The sequence below is a fragment of the Eucyclogobius newberryi genome, unplaced genomic scaffold (genome assembly GCF_026437365.1).
Source record: "Eucyclogobius newberryi isolate DKJ021-1_F unplaced genomic scaffold, fEucNew1.0.hap1 SCAF_10, whole genome shotgun sequence".
Taxonomy (NCBI): domain Eukaryota; kingdom Metazoa; phylum Chordata; class Actinopteri; order Gobiiformes; family Gobiidae; genus Eucyclogobius; species Eucyclogobius newberryi.
In genome coordinates, this window is record NW_027315724.1 from 18646371 (window position 1) to 18662051 (window position 15681).

Below are 15681 nucleotides of genomic sequence, written 5' to 3' on the forward strand. Positions count from 1 at the left end.
AAATGGACCCGTTTGGCCTGGAGGAGGGTTGCTGCTGGCCACTTAAGTACGAGCGAATGAGAAAACATGAGGTGAAAGTGGTTACGTGGGGCGGATTTTGGGCGCAAAACAAAACCAAGTTGTGGGTTATTATCGGAAAGAGGCTGGTAAGATGTTGGAGCCAGAGAAAGAAGTGTGTTGTGATGGTGACTGTGTGTTAATAGGACCAAATGCTTTAGAAAAATATCAAATTGGAATTTCTATGTATTATGATCATGACTGGATTCACTGTAATTATTTTAATACAGTAGTAATATTTAAATATGATTTATCAGCATTTAATTCAAGATTAGAGGGCCATAGTACGCGTTAACCCCCCTTTCCTTTGGATACCACCTTATTATTTTCTAATTTTATTCTTTACTTATCCTGAGTTCTCTATGGTCCTGCCCACCCTTGTTTTTTTTATATTCATTTTTTTCAACTTTCAAATTTTTTTATTATTTGTTTTAATTTTTATTATAATTTCTTAAATATACATATTTCCTTCTTTGTATAGGTCAGTGTGTTTTACATATGTTTTTGTTGTTTTATGTTGAAAAATAAATGCCAAAAAGTAAAAAAATATTTTTAGTTTTTATATAGTACTCATTTTGGGGCAAACTATATTCTAATTTACATTTACTAGATGTTTTTTTTTTTTTTTTTTAAGTTTTGCAGAGTTTGCCACATTTTATCAACATGTTAATGCAATAAAATGTTAGCGTTGCAGTTTTTGTGAGAAAATTAACAACATTTTTGGGAAAAGAAAATAGTTGGCTCCTTCTGTTTGATTCATAAGATTAAAAGACTTTTCTGCACTTTTTACATCCGGCTTGGACAGAAAATGTGTCTTCCAAAGAGTAGTTCTATAATGACAACAAAAAGATTAAATAAGTCAAAAAGTGTGATGCCAAAAGTGTGAGCTGGGTGTATGGATTATAAATTATGTCAATCTCTTGTCTTTTCATGTTCTCGTGCCTCGTCTCGTCCCGCCTCCACCAATACAACCAGCTCCACTCTCATGTTCTCAGATCTATTCCTCTCGACATTCCAAGTGCTGCATGTTAAGTCACCCCCCCACCCCCCCGGTGGTGGTGGTGGTGGTGGTGGTGGTGTTGTGGTTAAAAACATGACTTTGCACATGCTGTGTGTTTAAAGATCTGGTGTAATCCTGCAGATCAGGGCACAGCGACTAAACACCCCCCCGAACGCCTCACGCCAGTCCGGACCGTAATTATCTTGGCAGCGTCTGTGTTTGGGAACGCTAAAGGCCAGAATGCAGTATTTCAGAAAGGCAAATGAGGGGGAAAAACTGAATTTTAATCCAGATCAAGATTCATTCCTTTCTAATTTAAATGATTTGCTTTTTTTCTTTGTTCAGTTTATTTGCGCAGAGCTGTACGCATTTGGTCATTTAGTCGATTAATCGGTGGTTGATTTTAGTAGTATTATCACGATCTAGATGGACAACAACAGAAAGGGGAAAGCATGGAGTGGGTTAGCGCGAGTTTTGCGAGAGACCGGACAGTTTAATAGGCCTTTTCTTTCATGCTTCTTTGTATAATGTCGTTTTGGCGCTAGATTGTACAAGTTTGAGAGCTTTCAGTCGATTAATCGATGCACAGGGCGTGTCTTGAGTCGACTTCAGTCCAGCACATTCTTTGGCAATGAAGTCTATATTGCTTGTGTTCAGGCCATTCTTTTTTTAAAGAACACAAACTTGTAATTGATCAATATGAGGAAGAAATATATATATATATATATATATATATATATATATATATATATATATATATATATATATATATATATATATATATATATATATATATATATATATATATATATATATATATATATATATATATATATATATATATATATATATATATATATATATATATATATATATATATATATATACATATATATATATATATATTTTTTTTTTTATTTTTTGTAATTTCTTTTTTGTCTTTTACTTCTTTCTTTTCTTTTTTCCCCCTTTTTTTCTCTCCCTTTTGTTTTTCTTTCTTATTTTTTTTAATCTTTTTTGTCTTTTCTTTTTTGTTGTCTTTTATATTTATTTGGTCTTATCTGTTTTACTTTTTTTTTTTTTTTTTCGGTTTTCTTTAATTTTTTTTTTCTTTTTTTTTTTCAATTTCCCCACACAAAACAAAGTGACATATTCATTCTGTATTCTCTGTGTGACATGTTGGTTGCGAAAAGCATTAAAAGTAACGTAACAGAATAGAAAAGTAGCCTATCGTCAGAGGGATCAGCTCAGCAATTCTTTTTTTTTAACAATCCTTTTTGCTCAGACTTTGTTTTTCCCTGACGACACCTGCTCTCTCCTTTCCCTTCACGTGTCGTGCGGTGCATAAGTGAGCGGCTCGGTTGTGGGAGCTCTTTGCCGCTGCTACACGAGAGGCTGACCTTTTGTTCTGTTTGCTTAGTGGGCATTCCTCCGAGTCCTGGCTCCGGCCCAGGTTTAATCCAGCCGACTCTCTCCGCCCTCCGCACACTGCTGCCACTGCGGGGACGCGGCGGCAATGCATCATGGGTGAACTCTGTGTCGGCGACGCAGCGTTTTACTGAGAAGTGTTTTAGGGTTGGGAGGGAAACCACATAAAAAATGGTTTGCGTGGTTCAGTTTGTGACCGGCCAATACTTTAAATCAACTTTTAATTCATATTTTTCGTCTCAGAAAGCTGTTATTCATCATTTGGTATATTACCGTATTGTCCGTACTATAAGTCGCACCTTTTTTCAAAGTTTTGGCCGGGTTGCGACTTATACTTATATTTATACTTATATACTTATACTCCGGAGTGACTTATATGTGATATTATTTGTTAATTTCACACTTGCAACCTTATGTCATACTCCAGTGCAACTTATATATGTTTTTTTCTTCTCTATTATGCATTTTTGGGCTTGTGCGACTTATACTCCAGTGCGACTTATAGTCCGGAAAATACGGTACTTTTAATTGATCGTTGTAATGTGTGGTGTAAAGGCGATTCACAAACCTTTAAAAGAATGACTTGACTCCAGTTGAAGTTCGCTGTTGACAAAGAATGAGAATGTTTTTATGATAGAAAAAAATTAAGTTCGGGGAGTCCACAAATGGAGACGCCAAGATTATTAGGTTAATCTATAATCGCGATTATTTTGGTCACAATATAATCGGGAGAACCAAAAACAATAATCGCGACACTTTTAGGAGAAACAATTTGTAGTTTTTGTTCAATATACAGCCCGAAAAACAGACCTAAATGTAATAACTTTTTTCCGTCTGGCTGTTTTTGTCAAATTTAACTTCATTTTGTCTTTCAGAAAGTTAAATTTCATAAAGTTGGATACAAACTTGAGGAACAGAAACATGTCAGACCACGGGAATGAAAGACAATTGAAGATTTCACTGGTTCATTGTTTGCTCACAGTCTCGATAATAGCGAATAATCGTTAAATTGTGATGTTTGACATGCCTATCCACGAACCGTCATCTCATGTTTCCTGATGCTTTTCTAATGTCGCCGTGTGTCCCGTCTCCGCTCAGGTCCTTATGGTTGGAGTGCGTTCTGCTGCTGCTGCTGCGTGCCATGCCTCCCGCCATGACAGACCTGGTGGACATTTGGGCGGCGCACTCGCCTCTGTCCGGCCACGCCCCGGCCCAGATCACCGTGGACTTCCTCCTGCCCACCGGCATCTACATCCAGATGGAGGTGCCGCGCGAGGCCACCATACAGCACATCAAGCTGGTCAGTACACGGAGAGGGTCGCGCGGGTCGTTCTGTCGGCGGCGTTCCGGTTCTCGGCCTCCGCTCCCCCCGTTGCTCAGTTTGATGTGATCTCGCTGTTGTTTTCGTCGGGCCCGCTCGTTTTGCGGTGAGCCGGTTGTTTTTGTTTGTCGCTCGTGATATCGTGCGTGACCGGCCCTAACCCGGAGTGGCGGCGGCGGCGTTTGCGAGCGCGTTTGGGTGCGAGAAAGCTTTCAAATCAAACAGGATTTTCTGCTACGGGCTTGGCATGAGGCACGTTTATTTGTAGAATATGATTTGTGCATCACTAAACAAGAAAGACACATTAAAATCATCACATAAAATCATGATTAAGCTTTGTAAAATGAACTTTAAAAGGTCTACACTGCTCATTTGTACAGTTTGAGACATATTGTGTTGATCAAATACAAGCTACAATAGAATTAATGTTTATTTTATACAATTAGGATCAAAACGTTAATGTAAAAGGCATTGGGATAAACGTACAAACGGTTGAATTGTTGCTAGATTGTCTTCATATCTTACAAAATCACTTCTAAAATGTCCAAAGTGGTTTATTAACTACACAATACTCCTGTAGCTACTTTATATTAAAGTTGCGGTGACTAATTTGCCAATGAATTATAATTCATTGTTCTCGATGCCAACTTATTTTGAAGACGACCGGTTTGTTTATCTGGAAAGGATGTGTTTATTGCCAAGAGGAAGTGGTTCCATTGAAATAGATGTAGATGAAATCCTCCTGGAAAGAAGTGGATTGAAAATGCCCTTGATGTGGTGCATGTGACGGTGCATTTGTGGTCATTCCCGTTCCCGAGAAATCGACAAAGTATTGAACCCGAACAAGGGAAAGCAAATACTTGGAGCAGCCTCAGACTTCTAAGAAATGATACGGACGTTAATTTAGTTTAGCCTTGGGTGAGTTTTTTTCCTTTGAGATTTGTACAGTATAAACGTGGTGCTGTGTGCTCTGTGTGAAAAGATGTTTGGTCTCGATGACGAGCCTTTAAAGCTGCATTTGATGATTTTGAAACTGTAAAAAGAGGAAGTGTTTGACTCTATTTGCATTGTTCTTAGCTCACAGAAACCCCTTTGCCACATCTGTATTTGTATAACTTAAGGAAGTTCAATGGATTAAACGGACAACAGATAAAATACTTAGATAATTAGATGCAGACGGCGCGCAACAGTGTTTTTGTCACAACACGCTGCCTTAACAATTCAATCCCAAAAAAAAAAGTCACTCATTAACAGATTCATGTACCCCAGCAATAAATCACATGACGAGTGCAGGCAAGACCAGGCAAGTTTATTTGTAGAGCACAATTCATACAAAAGGCAGAAAGCAGTTTGACATAAAAGAGAAAAATACAGAGAAAATGCTTTCAGTCACATGCACAGCTAAACAAAACTTTAAGCTTGGATTTGAAAATTGTCAGAGTAGAATCTGTCTCACATCTTCAGGAAGAATGTTCCAGATTTTAGCTGCATAAAACTGAAGCGCAGATTCCCCATGTTTAGTCCTGACTCTGGCACCAGCAGGAGGCCGGTCCATGTTTAGTCCTGACTCTGGCACCAGCAGGAGGCCGGTCCATGTTTAGTCCTGACTGTGGCACCAGCAGGAGGTCGGTCCATGTTTAGTCCTCATTCTGGGCACCAGCAAGAGGCCGGCCCATGTTTAGTCCTGACTCTGGGCACCAGCAAGAGGCCGGTCCATGTTTAGTCCTAACTCTGGCACCAGCAGGAGGCCGGTCCATGTTTAGTCCTGACTCTGGCACCAGCAGGAGGCCGGTCCATGTTTAGTCCTGACTCTGGCACCAGCAGGAGGCCGGTCCATGTTTAGTCCTGACTCTGGCACCAGCAGGAGGCCGGTCCATGTTCAGTCCTGACTCTGGCACCAGCAAGAGGCCGGCCCATGTTTAGTCCTGACTCTGGGCACCAGCAAGAGGCCGGTCCATGTTTAGTCCTGACTCTGGCACCAGCAGGAGGCCGGTCCATGTTTAGTCCTGACTCTGGCACCAGCAGGAGGCCGGTCCATGTTTAGTCCTGACTCTGGCACCAGCAGGAGGCCGGTCCATGTTTAGTCCTGACTCTGGGCACCAGCAAGAGGCCGGTCCATGTTTAGTCCTGACTCTGGCACCAGCAGGAGGCCGGTCCATGTTTAGTCCTGACTCTGGCACCAGCAGGAGGCCGGTCCATGTTTAGTCCTGACTCTGGCACCAGCAGGAGGCCGGTCCATGTTTAGTCCTGACTCTGGCACCAGCAGGAGGCCGGTCCATGTTTAGTCCTGACTCTGGCACCAGCAGGAGGCCGGTCCATGTTTAGTCCTGACTTTAAAGCTGCTTAAGGCTGCTTTTTAAAGAACAAAGTCTGCTTTAAAGCAGTCTTTAAAGCTGCTTTGCAGACTTTAAAGTCAGCTTGTTGTCGTTGTTGTTGTCGTTGTTGTTGTTTTATGGCAGTTGGCATCCAAGTGTTGCATTACCGCCAGACTTTATTCCTCAGACTTTGTCGTAGTCCTCAGACTCTGTCGTAGTCCGTAAAAGTACTCCTTCCATTGCTTTGGTCTTATCTGAGCCACAGGAGCCAGTGGAGAATGTGCAGAGGATGAGGAGCAAGAGGATGTTCTAACGTGCTTTGAACTCATGGGCTTTGAAACACCAAAGTAATGGAAGAAGAACTTCTAAAGAATACGACAAAGTCTGAAGAATAAGTCTGGCGGTAACGCAACACTTGGATGCCAACCGCCATAAAACAACAACAACAGGAGCCAGTGCAGAGACCTGAGAACTGGACTAATGTGATGGTACTTCCTGGTTCTAGTCAGGACCCGAGCAGCAGCGTTCTGGATGAACTGCAGCTGTTTTACAGCTCGTTTGGAGAGGCCAGTGAGCAGGCCGTTACAGTAGTCTAATCTACTGGAGACAAACGCATGGATAAGGCAAAAAAAATAAAATGGTGTGTTTCCAGTAACATTGAAAAGAAAATCCAGGTAGGTTGGATTTTAATTTTTTTTAAATTATATATATATATATATATTTTTAAATATATTATATTTTAAAATCCTCTCACAGGTTTTACAGTTTTCTTTTTTCAGAAGTGAGTGCTTCACATGGAAGTGGCCAACCACAGGAAAAGAGCCATTAGCTGACAACTTTTTAGTAATTACCGCTGTGTTGCGGCCCCTGCGCCATGGTCCGCGCTGCGCTCGTGTTCGGTGAGCTGTAGATCCGCACCCGCCGAGCATATTGCCCCCGCCATGGCTGCCAGTCTGCACGCTGCCCAAATAGAAACGTACGGCCAGTAAATATGCGATAAAATGTTTAAGGTCGGGTTTCCTTTATTTTGAAATCCAGGTCGTCGGGTTACCGCAAACGCAATTTTTTTTCTTCTTGGCCTAAGTCTGATTTGATTTTGGCAATGTTTGTTAGAGGGGGAAAAGCTGCTGATGTTATTGATTTGACGTGGCTGTTAAAGTTCAAGTCTGAGTCCGTTATTACATATTTATATATATATATATATATATATATCGATAGTCCCGACCAAGCCTAGCTCAAGATTTGGCTGTGAGGATGGGTCAAAAAGACACATTTCCCTTTGGCGATAATAAAGCAAGCACACCTCAACCTTTATCTTATCATTGTTTAATCGTATCTAATCTAAAAAATATTAGGTATAAAGGACTTATAAGGTCTCAGAATCATTGCCTCGAGTGTTACTATTGATTAACATTAGTTGTATTGCGCAGAACGAGGTCATAAACTCCCCATTACCAAAAACTGTTGTGGTTTTGGGTGGAACCTTTACACAGCGAGTGGTTTTCTTGTGTTGCAGCTCTTATGGAAGCAGGCGCAGTCCTTCCCTCTCTTCCCGGCCTTGGGGGAGATGGAGAGCCACATGTTTGAGTGCGTGAACCAGGCGGCGGTGCACGAGGAGCTGGAGGATGAGACCAGGCGACTCTGCGACGTCCGGCCCTTCCTGCCCGTCCTCAAACTCATCACGCGCAACTGCGGCCGGGCCGAGCGACTGCTGGACTCCAAGATTGGCGTGCTCATTGGCAAAGGTGAGCGTCGAAATCGGATCCCGTCCAGTGCGGCACCGTGTTTAAAGCACGCGTCACTACGCCGTGACTAGAGTCACAATAAAGGTTCGCTTGCGTTCGTTGTCATCTTTGGTGGAAGTGAAACAAATCCCCAATTTAAATTTACTTGAACCGAAAGGGAACAAGCGGTAGAAAATGGATGGATGGATGAACGATGAAAGTAGCTGTTCAATTTGACCAATTTGGGTTTGCATTCCATCTTCTTTCTGTCATTTTCATTTTGGCGTTACCAGAGAAGTGGTTTTACTTCCTAAAGTGCTGCCCATAGATGTCCGATACATCCATTTATCCAGGCTTGGAATTGCTTCAATGAGAGAACTGGCCATGGTCCTCTTTTTAAGATCCTCAGACATTATATATAATTGTGTCACAGATGGGCTTGCGATGTACAGTATTCACAGTTAATGATGATATTAAAAATACTTTTGCTGCAGAAAATGAATGGCAGAGTTTATTAATTACCGTATTTTCCGGATCATAAGTCGCACCAGCCAAAAAATGCATGATAGAGAAGAAAACACTTGGATAAGTCGCACTGGAGTATAAGTCGCATTTTGAGGGGAAAACCTAACAATGAAACAAAAATCGGTCAGTAGAAGATGAGCAGATTGAACGGGATTCACTGGAAATAAGCAAATGGATAACTGTCCCAGAGCGCCCCCTGTCCTTCTCCACATGAATTAAAGGCGTAATGGACGATTTTTTGGCCCAGATCTGAGTCACATTTCCTCGTGGCGTGGACTGCCGATTAGTCCTGCCACGTATCAATCATAGAACGCACCTGCAGCCTCGTGCGGCTCGTCCCCATGAGAGCAGCACGTTTCCCTGTGTCTAAGCGCATGGATCTATCATAATATAGTTCCCTCAGTGTACAGGACAAAATTAAGACGGATAAAGACAGTTCGAGCTACAAAGAGACAGAAATCTACGGGAGACGAGAGACGCTATGCAATCCGTAGTGCTAGTAAACAAACACACTTCCGCTTAAGTTCTCAAATCTGCGAAAAATCGTCCATTACGCCTTTAAACTCTTAAAAAACCCAGTGGAAAAGAGAAATTCTTTTTCAGCTGGACACTGACCTCCCTTTGGCCCGTCGCTCTCGCGTTCTCCCTAAACCATTTAAGTCGGTATCATCGGGGCAAGAGTTAAGTGGAGCTCCGTCATCACATTCTCTCATCATCACACCTGAATCTTTCCGTCTGACTCCCGTCTCGTCTCCGCTGCCTGACGGAGAAGCGTGAAGATTGCCTCTGACAACTTTCTGATAAGTTCACCGTCGCCCGTCACTTTGCGTTAGCTCCAGTGAAGGTTCAGCGTTTCAGAGCAGCGAAGACGATCGATCCGTGCAGCTGCCCACGACCGCCGGACCATCAGAACTTGAGAAAAACTGTCAAATGTCTAAATGGGACCATGACACGAGAGGAAAACAGTAAATAAATTATGAACGCTGTTAAAATTAAGAAAGGGCAAGTGCCTCATTAAAAATACAGACCACTATTGACATTTCCATGCTCGTCTCCGGGTCGTCCTTTCCTCCAATGAATATTTAATTTAACCAAAGAGATTGTTCTTTGAGTCATGGCTGCGTAGACTGAATTATGAACTTATAAACTCATACCGTGCATTGCAGAACATGTTTTAAAGGTCTAAAGATCAGGATTAGATGTTTTTATACATAGTACAATGGGATATGTTATGTTTACAAAGTGAATAATATAATTTGTTTTACTTTGGCCATTCAAATTGTAATTTCACTGTGATTGGGATTAATATTGCAGCCCCACTAAGAAGGCATGAACCATTTTTAGTTGGGGCAAAGTCTATTTAATCACAAGCTGAATCTGAATTATAACGCTGCCATTTTGCTTTTCCCCATTTACAAAAACAAAACAAAAACATTGTAGGTTTGTTCATTGTTGTCGCGGAATCTCATCTCAAAAACCCGACAGTATCAGATTTGACACCTAAATCATAAAATAAATGTTATGCGAGAAATCTGCTGAGACTAGAGATTGATTTGTCAAAATGGTGAATATACAGAGTTGGGCCCCTTCCTGATTTCTTCTTTTTTTTTATTATATTTGTTTGTCACACTTTAATGTTTTCGATCGTCAAACACATTTAAATATTAGTCAAAGACAGCACAAGGAAACACAAAATCCAAACCAGTATTGTTGTAAATCAGGCACACTGGAGGGTTTTTGAGCATAAACCGTTTTTTTGAGTATTAGTTATTTCTTATATCTAATTGTCAATGATATGTCTTTTTAATCCTCAGGTCTATAGCCAATCTTGTCAGTAAAGTGGCAATGATTAAAAATTGGTGTTGTCTATTATTATTATTATTATTATTATCATTATTATTTTTGTCATGTTGTCCAGCCCTATTTCCAGTGCCCTCTGACAACACAATCTCAAGTTCTGAAATGTAGGGCTGTAGTCGAAACTCTTGGTCAACTAAAGACACGCCCTATTGACCTATTTGTTAGTTTTAGCCTAGCCCCATTTTAGTTGACAAAGTATCTCCATGTATCAGACCCAAACAGCCTTCTAAACACTACGACTGCACTCAAAAGACCACAACTGCACTCAAAAGACTACAACTGTACTCAAAAGACTACAACTGCACAGGAGTTCATGCAAAACCCACTATGTATACAGAAAAGTACTAGAAAACAGTGTATTTATTTGTAAAATTGGATAATAAATGGATTTTTCACTCCAAATTCTTCAGCCAACTCACTCCACATCTTCTCCATTTCGCTGTCACATTACACAAAATAATTGACTAAGATTCCATCGACCGATTAATCGACTCAACGACTATTACGTCTGTACCGAGTTGCGCTCTGAACTGCCGCGTTCTCGTCAGGTCTGCACGAGCTGGATGCCATAAACGACCAGGAGGTGAAGGACTTCCGCGGCAAGATGTTCCGGCGGAGCGAGGAGAGGATGCAGAAGGTCCAGATGATGAGCTGCACCGAGTGGCTGCAGGCGTCCTTCTCCCAGCAGCCCGAGCCCGGACCGGGACCGGAGCAGGTCAACGGCGTCTCGGACCGAGCCGGAGACCTCAAAGTCACCATACACTTCGACCAGTCCCAGGTACGAGGGGTTTGTGATAGAACAGGGAAGGAAAATGAAAAAGAAAAGGGCATTTGGGCCAGAATTCTTTCCATAGTTGGGGATGTCACGATTTAAAATGATAGTGTAACGATTGCGCTTTAATGACTATTATTAACATCGACAATACAAAAAGCAGCAAGATAAGAAAGCCCTTTACATTTACTCTTTTGAGGAAAATCTGAGCAGAAAGATTTTGTTTCTAAAATCGTCACATTTATTTTAATTAAAAAAATAATAAATAAATATAGTTCATATACAATAATATAAAATGCAATAAAAAATATTTAAAAAAATCTTCTGAAAAGGTCACAATTATCATTTTTTTACTCTTTACGACTATATTTTGACCTAAATAATCACGATTATCGATTAACCTAACAATCTTGACATCTCTAATTTGCTATGTAATTCATGATACAACTGATGCTAACGGTTGAAATATTTCATGGCAGCATTTATAATAGTTGTACTGACTTGTTTCTATCTGTTAAGTGTACAGTTCTGAATTGTTCTTCCACTCCTCGTGACATTTCTCCGTCATTATTAGCGTTTTAGCGTCCGCGGCCGCGTTTTGAGCGACTTTAGATGTCAGCAGCAGCAATTACCGTAGCGACAACCTTTACACCCCACAACCGAGAGGAAAAGGCTTCAAGTGCAGCGCTCGTATTGCGATGTCCACATTCGTTTCTCGCCCCAAAGCAAACGATAATATACGATGAGTTTGCGCGATTCCTCATTCAAAGTATAAAATAAAAACTGAAAATACTGATCAGAGAAGCTGAACTATGGGTTATTTATGGTAATATATCTATGAGAAATGTTATATGGGCCAGTCCTAGCATACTATACCATACATTATGTGGTAAGGTTGGAAATCGCAGGGTCCCCCACCGATACGCGGCTCACGATACGCGGCTCACGATACGCGGCTCACGATACGCGGCTCACGATACGCGGCTCACGATACGCGGCTCACGATACGATAATATCACGATTTTGCGATACATGCAATAAATCGTCTAAAGATTGTCTAAAGAACCCAATACATTTTAACCACATTTCCTTACCACAGTTTCCTTTCTTTAAACAAGCAAAAAAAGTGTCGTGCGGCCACAGAATAATTCGGGAAACTATACCAAAAATGACTCGATGTGTCGATACGACCCCCCGCGATACTCGATACTGTGTCGCCAAATTTAGTATCGCAGTATTTCGATATTTTGACACAGCTCTATAACGTGGCTCATGACTGATTGATCAGATGTTTGCAGTGCACGTTCTAAACACGTCTTCAGAACATGATCATGGGTTTGAAGGTTTCATACAGAAAGCTCTTTGGAGATGGGATATTATGTTGTTTGGAGCCATTTTACGCCATAATTTACACAAAAGAAACTTCTTTTTTACTCTCTCTAAACATTTCTGTGATGGCAATTCTGTGATACATTTTTCAAATTTCTATCAAAATGTTTAAAAAGATAAAACTTGACTGCATTTTAGTTCAATGAGTCGTCCGACCTGTTGGGGGCACTTTCATTGTGCTTCTAAAACAGTCACAATTATGCATTTGTTAATAATCAGTAATAACAATTGACGTCCTGATCAAGAACATAAACGGAGAGACACATATTTACAATAAATCCCAGCAACAACTTTTCACTCCAGTGCCTTATTTACCACAAAAAAAAAATCGACTTTATTTCTCCAAACGATGAGCTGTAAGAAACTACAACGCGCCAATCTGATTATTGACACAAACTGATGACACGTTTAATCCGCCGTAAATTTTCTGACATAAATTAGAAACATAAATCCATTCCGGCGTCTTGGCACGGCTGATGTCTCTAACCCAACGTGTGTGGGTCACGCGGCGACGCAGAAACTGGGTCAAAACCGCCCGAGAAACTGTGCCACGGCGGCTCTCTAAACTCTCTAAACACTGACCTGTCTCCCACCTCTCTCTCTCTACCTCTCCCTACCTCTCTAAACACTGACCTGTCTCCCACCTCTCTATCTCTACCTCTCCCTACCTCTCTAAACACTGACCTGTCTCCCACCTCTCTATCTCTACCTCTCTCTACCTCTCTAAACACTGACCTGTCTCCCACCTCTCTCTCTCTACCTCTCCCTACCTCTCTAAACACTGACCTGTCTCCCACCTCTCTATCTCTACCTCTCCCTACCTCTCTAAACACTGACCTGTCTCCCACCTCTCTATCTCTACCTCTCTCTACCTCTCTAAACACTGACCTGTCTCCCACCTCTCTATCTCTACCTCTCCCTACCTCTCTAAACACTGACCTGTCTCCCACCTCTCTATCTCTACCTCTCCCTACCTCTCTAAACACTGACCTGTCTCCCACCTCTCTCTCTGTCTTCCTCGTTCTTTCTTTCCTCTTCTCCCTCCCCCCTCTCTCTCTACCTCTCTAAACACTGACCTGTCTCCCACCTCTCTCTCTGTCTTCCTCGTTCTTTCTTTCCTCTTCTCCCTCCCCCCTCTCTCTCTACCTCTCTAAACACTGACCTGTCTCCCACCTCTCTCTCTCTCTTGTCTTCCTCGTTCTTTCTCTCCCCCTCTCTCCCCCCTCTCTCTCTACCTCCCTACATGCCGTCCCGTCTCCCTCCATCCGCCCGTCTTATCTAAAATAAAGTCCTTTCATAATAACGCAGCAGCTGGCCGGGCCCCTGCAGACTCTGTGTATCTGCTCTGATCAACATGGTAAAAATACTGGCCCCGTGATAAGTCCATCTGGGCCGGTGAACTCCGGCGTGACACGGACAGGAAGTAGGCCCTGCCAAGCGACCGTCACATAAGAAATCAAACGTGCCCGTTATGCACAGCGATGGGTAAACACCGCGCGGGTTGTCTTAGAATCACATTCGTCTGATTCTTGAACCTCGACTGATGCGTTTGAAGACACATTTTGGCACATTGATTATTGATTTTTGATTATCTTTGTCGACATTGCCCACACTTAGCTTTGTTTGCAGGAGGCGTTTGTTTAACTCTAATTACAAAGGGAAAAAAGGGGTGAAAAGAGAAACTTCCTGATCTATATTGTAGTTTTCATATCAGAAGCTTTAAGCAGTGTACTTCTAACGACTGTTAAATGTTAATACAATTCTGTTCTGTGTCTCATTTTTGGTAGTTTCGTCACATTTTAGTGTCACAATTATTGTGAGAAAAAAACATCACGATTTGACGATTATTCACAATTATGTGACTGTTCCTGAAGTTTGTGACCGGGAACTTTCTGAAAGACAAAATAAAGTTAAATGTGACAACAAAAAAAACAAGTTCTTTACATTCAGGGCTATTTTTTGGGCTATAAATTGAACAAAAAATACTTTGTTTGTCTCTAAAAATGTCACGGTTATTATATTGTGGCCTGAATAATCACGATTATCCCTTAAAATAATAATATATAATATAATAGTTTTCCCAATTATTCACTTTTGTTGTGTTAAAGAATGAGCACGCTGTGAAATTATTATCATTTATCTATACTGTACAATCAAAAAGCACACAGTAGTGCAGAATATCTTGCTAAAATGTCAATAAAACATTCAAAATATAGATACAGTACAGATGGATTCAATTTCGGCACAAGAATCATACTCGAGTAAGTATTTGACGCCCTCGATAACGTCCCGTCTCCGTCCGTGTCCAGGATTCGGCCAGTTTGAAGGTGCCGTCGACCTGCACGCCCTCCGAGCTGATGGAGATGGCCGTGAGGAAGTGGCTGACCACTCACGGCCCAGAGGAGGAGGCCACCTGGGGGCAGTACTTCCTGAGGATCAGCCACTGTCTGGAGTTCCTCTGCGTGGACCTCCCCTTAATCCAGTACAAGGTCAGTGGCGCCGCCCTGCAGGTCCTATGTGGTATTTATGTACTCCTCGGCTCCAGCTGGAAACTCCGTGAGTTTGATTCACGGCTCAGGCGGTTTGCTGACTGTCTGCCCCCGCTCTCGCCATCATTTCGCACCGCCCGCTCTAATAAAGTCTTTAAACGTTTCTAACATGTTGTTTGATGGTGACCGGCTCAGCAGTAGTTGGAGCCCGGCCAGTGCACATTTTCACTCAGATCGTTTTAGATCATTCTCGCCGCAGTTTGTGGCTTCTTGGGACAATCTGTCGTCTGGCAAAAACCCCGGATCAGATTGAGATGAAGTAGAGAGAAAAATGCATTTATTCACTCAATTTAATGTTGTTGAGGTTTATGTTTATGGTCCACAGCAGCGCCATCGAAGAAATGTTCCACAAAGAGATCTGTGCCTTTGAAGAAATACCCACGCAATATAAAAAATAATAACATAATCATATTCATTAAAAAAATACAATAATAATAATGATGATGATACTAATAATAATAATAATAAAACAATTGTAAAATAATGAATAAATAACAATAATAGGAATGCTTGTTTTAGTGATGCCTGTTCCCGATTAAAAGTAAATCTAACATTAAAAAATTAATGTTACGCATTACACTCTTGTTATAAACTTATACTTGATCATTTTGCTTAAAGAAATTACAAATGTTCCTCAGTTGCTATAAAAGCTATTTGCCAGGTTTATGTATATAGCACAATTAAAAACGAACAGTGATGCCCCTTATAAAAATGTATTACCGGTACTACTATAAAACCCTA

The 15681-nt window shown here is 41.4% G+C and overlaps 1 protein-coding gene across 1 annotated transcript in view; it reads left to right on the forward strand.

The window, feature by feature from the left end:
- Positions 1-15681, forward strand: part of pik3cb (phosphatidylinositol-4,5-bisphosphate 3-kinase, catalytic subunit beta) — a 71136-nt gene that overhangs the window by 25757 nt on the left and 29698 nt on the right. The window contains exons 2-5 of the mRNA XM_072461971.1: positions 3584-3785; positions 7638-7866; positions 10779-11008; positions 14701-14880. Coding sequence (XP_072318072.1) covers positions 3627-3785; positions 7638-7866; positions 10779-11008; positions 14701-14880 — 798 coding nt within the window. The 5' untranslated portion in view covers positions 3584-3626. The remainder of the gene's footprint in view (positions 1-3583; positions 3786-7637; positions 7867-10778; positions 11009-14700; positions 14881-15681) is intronic.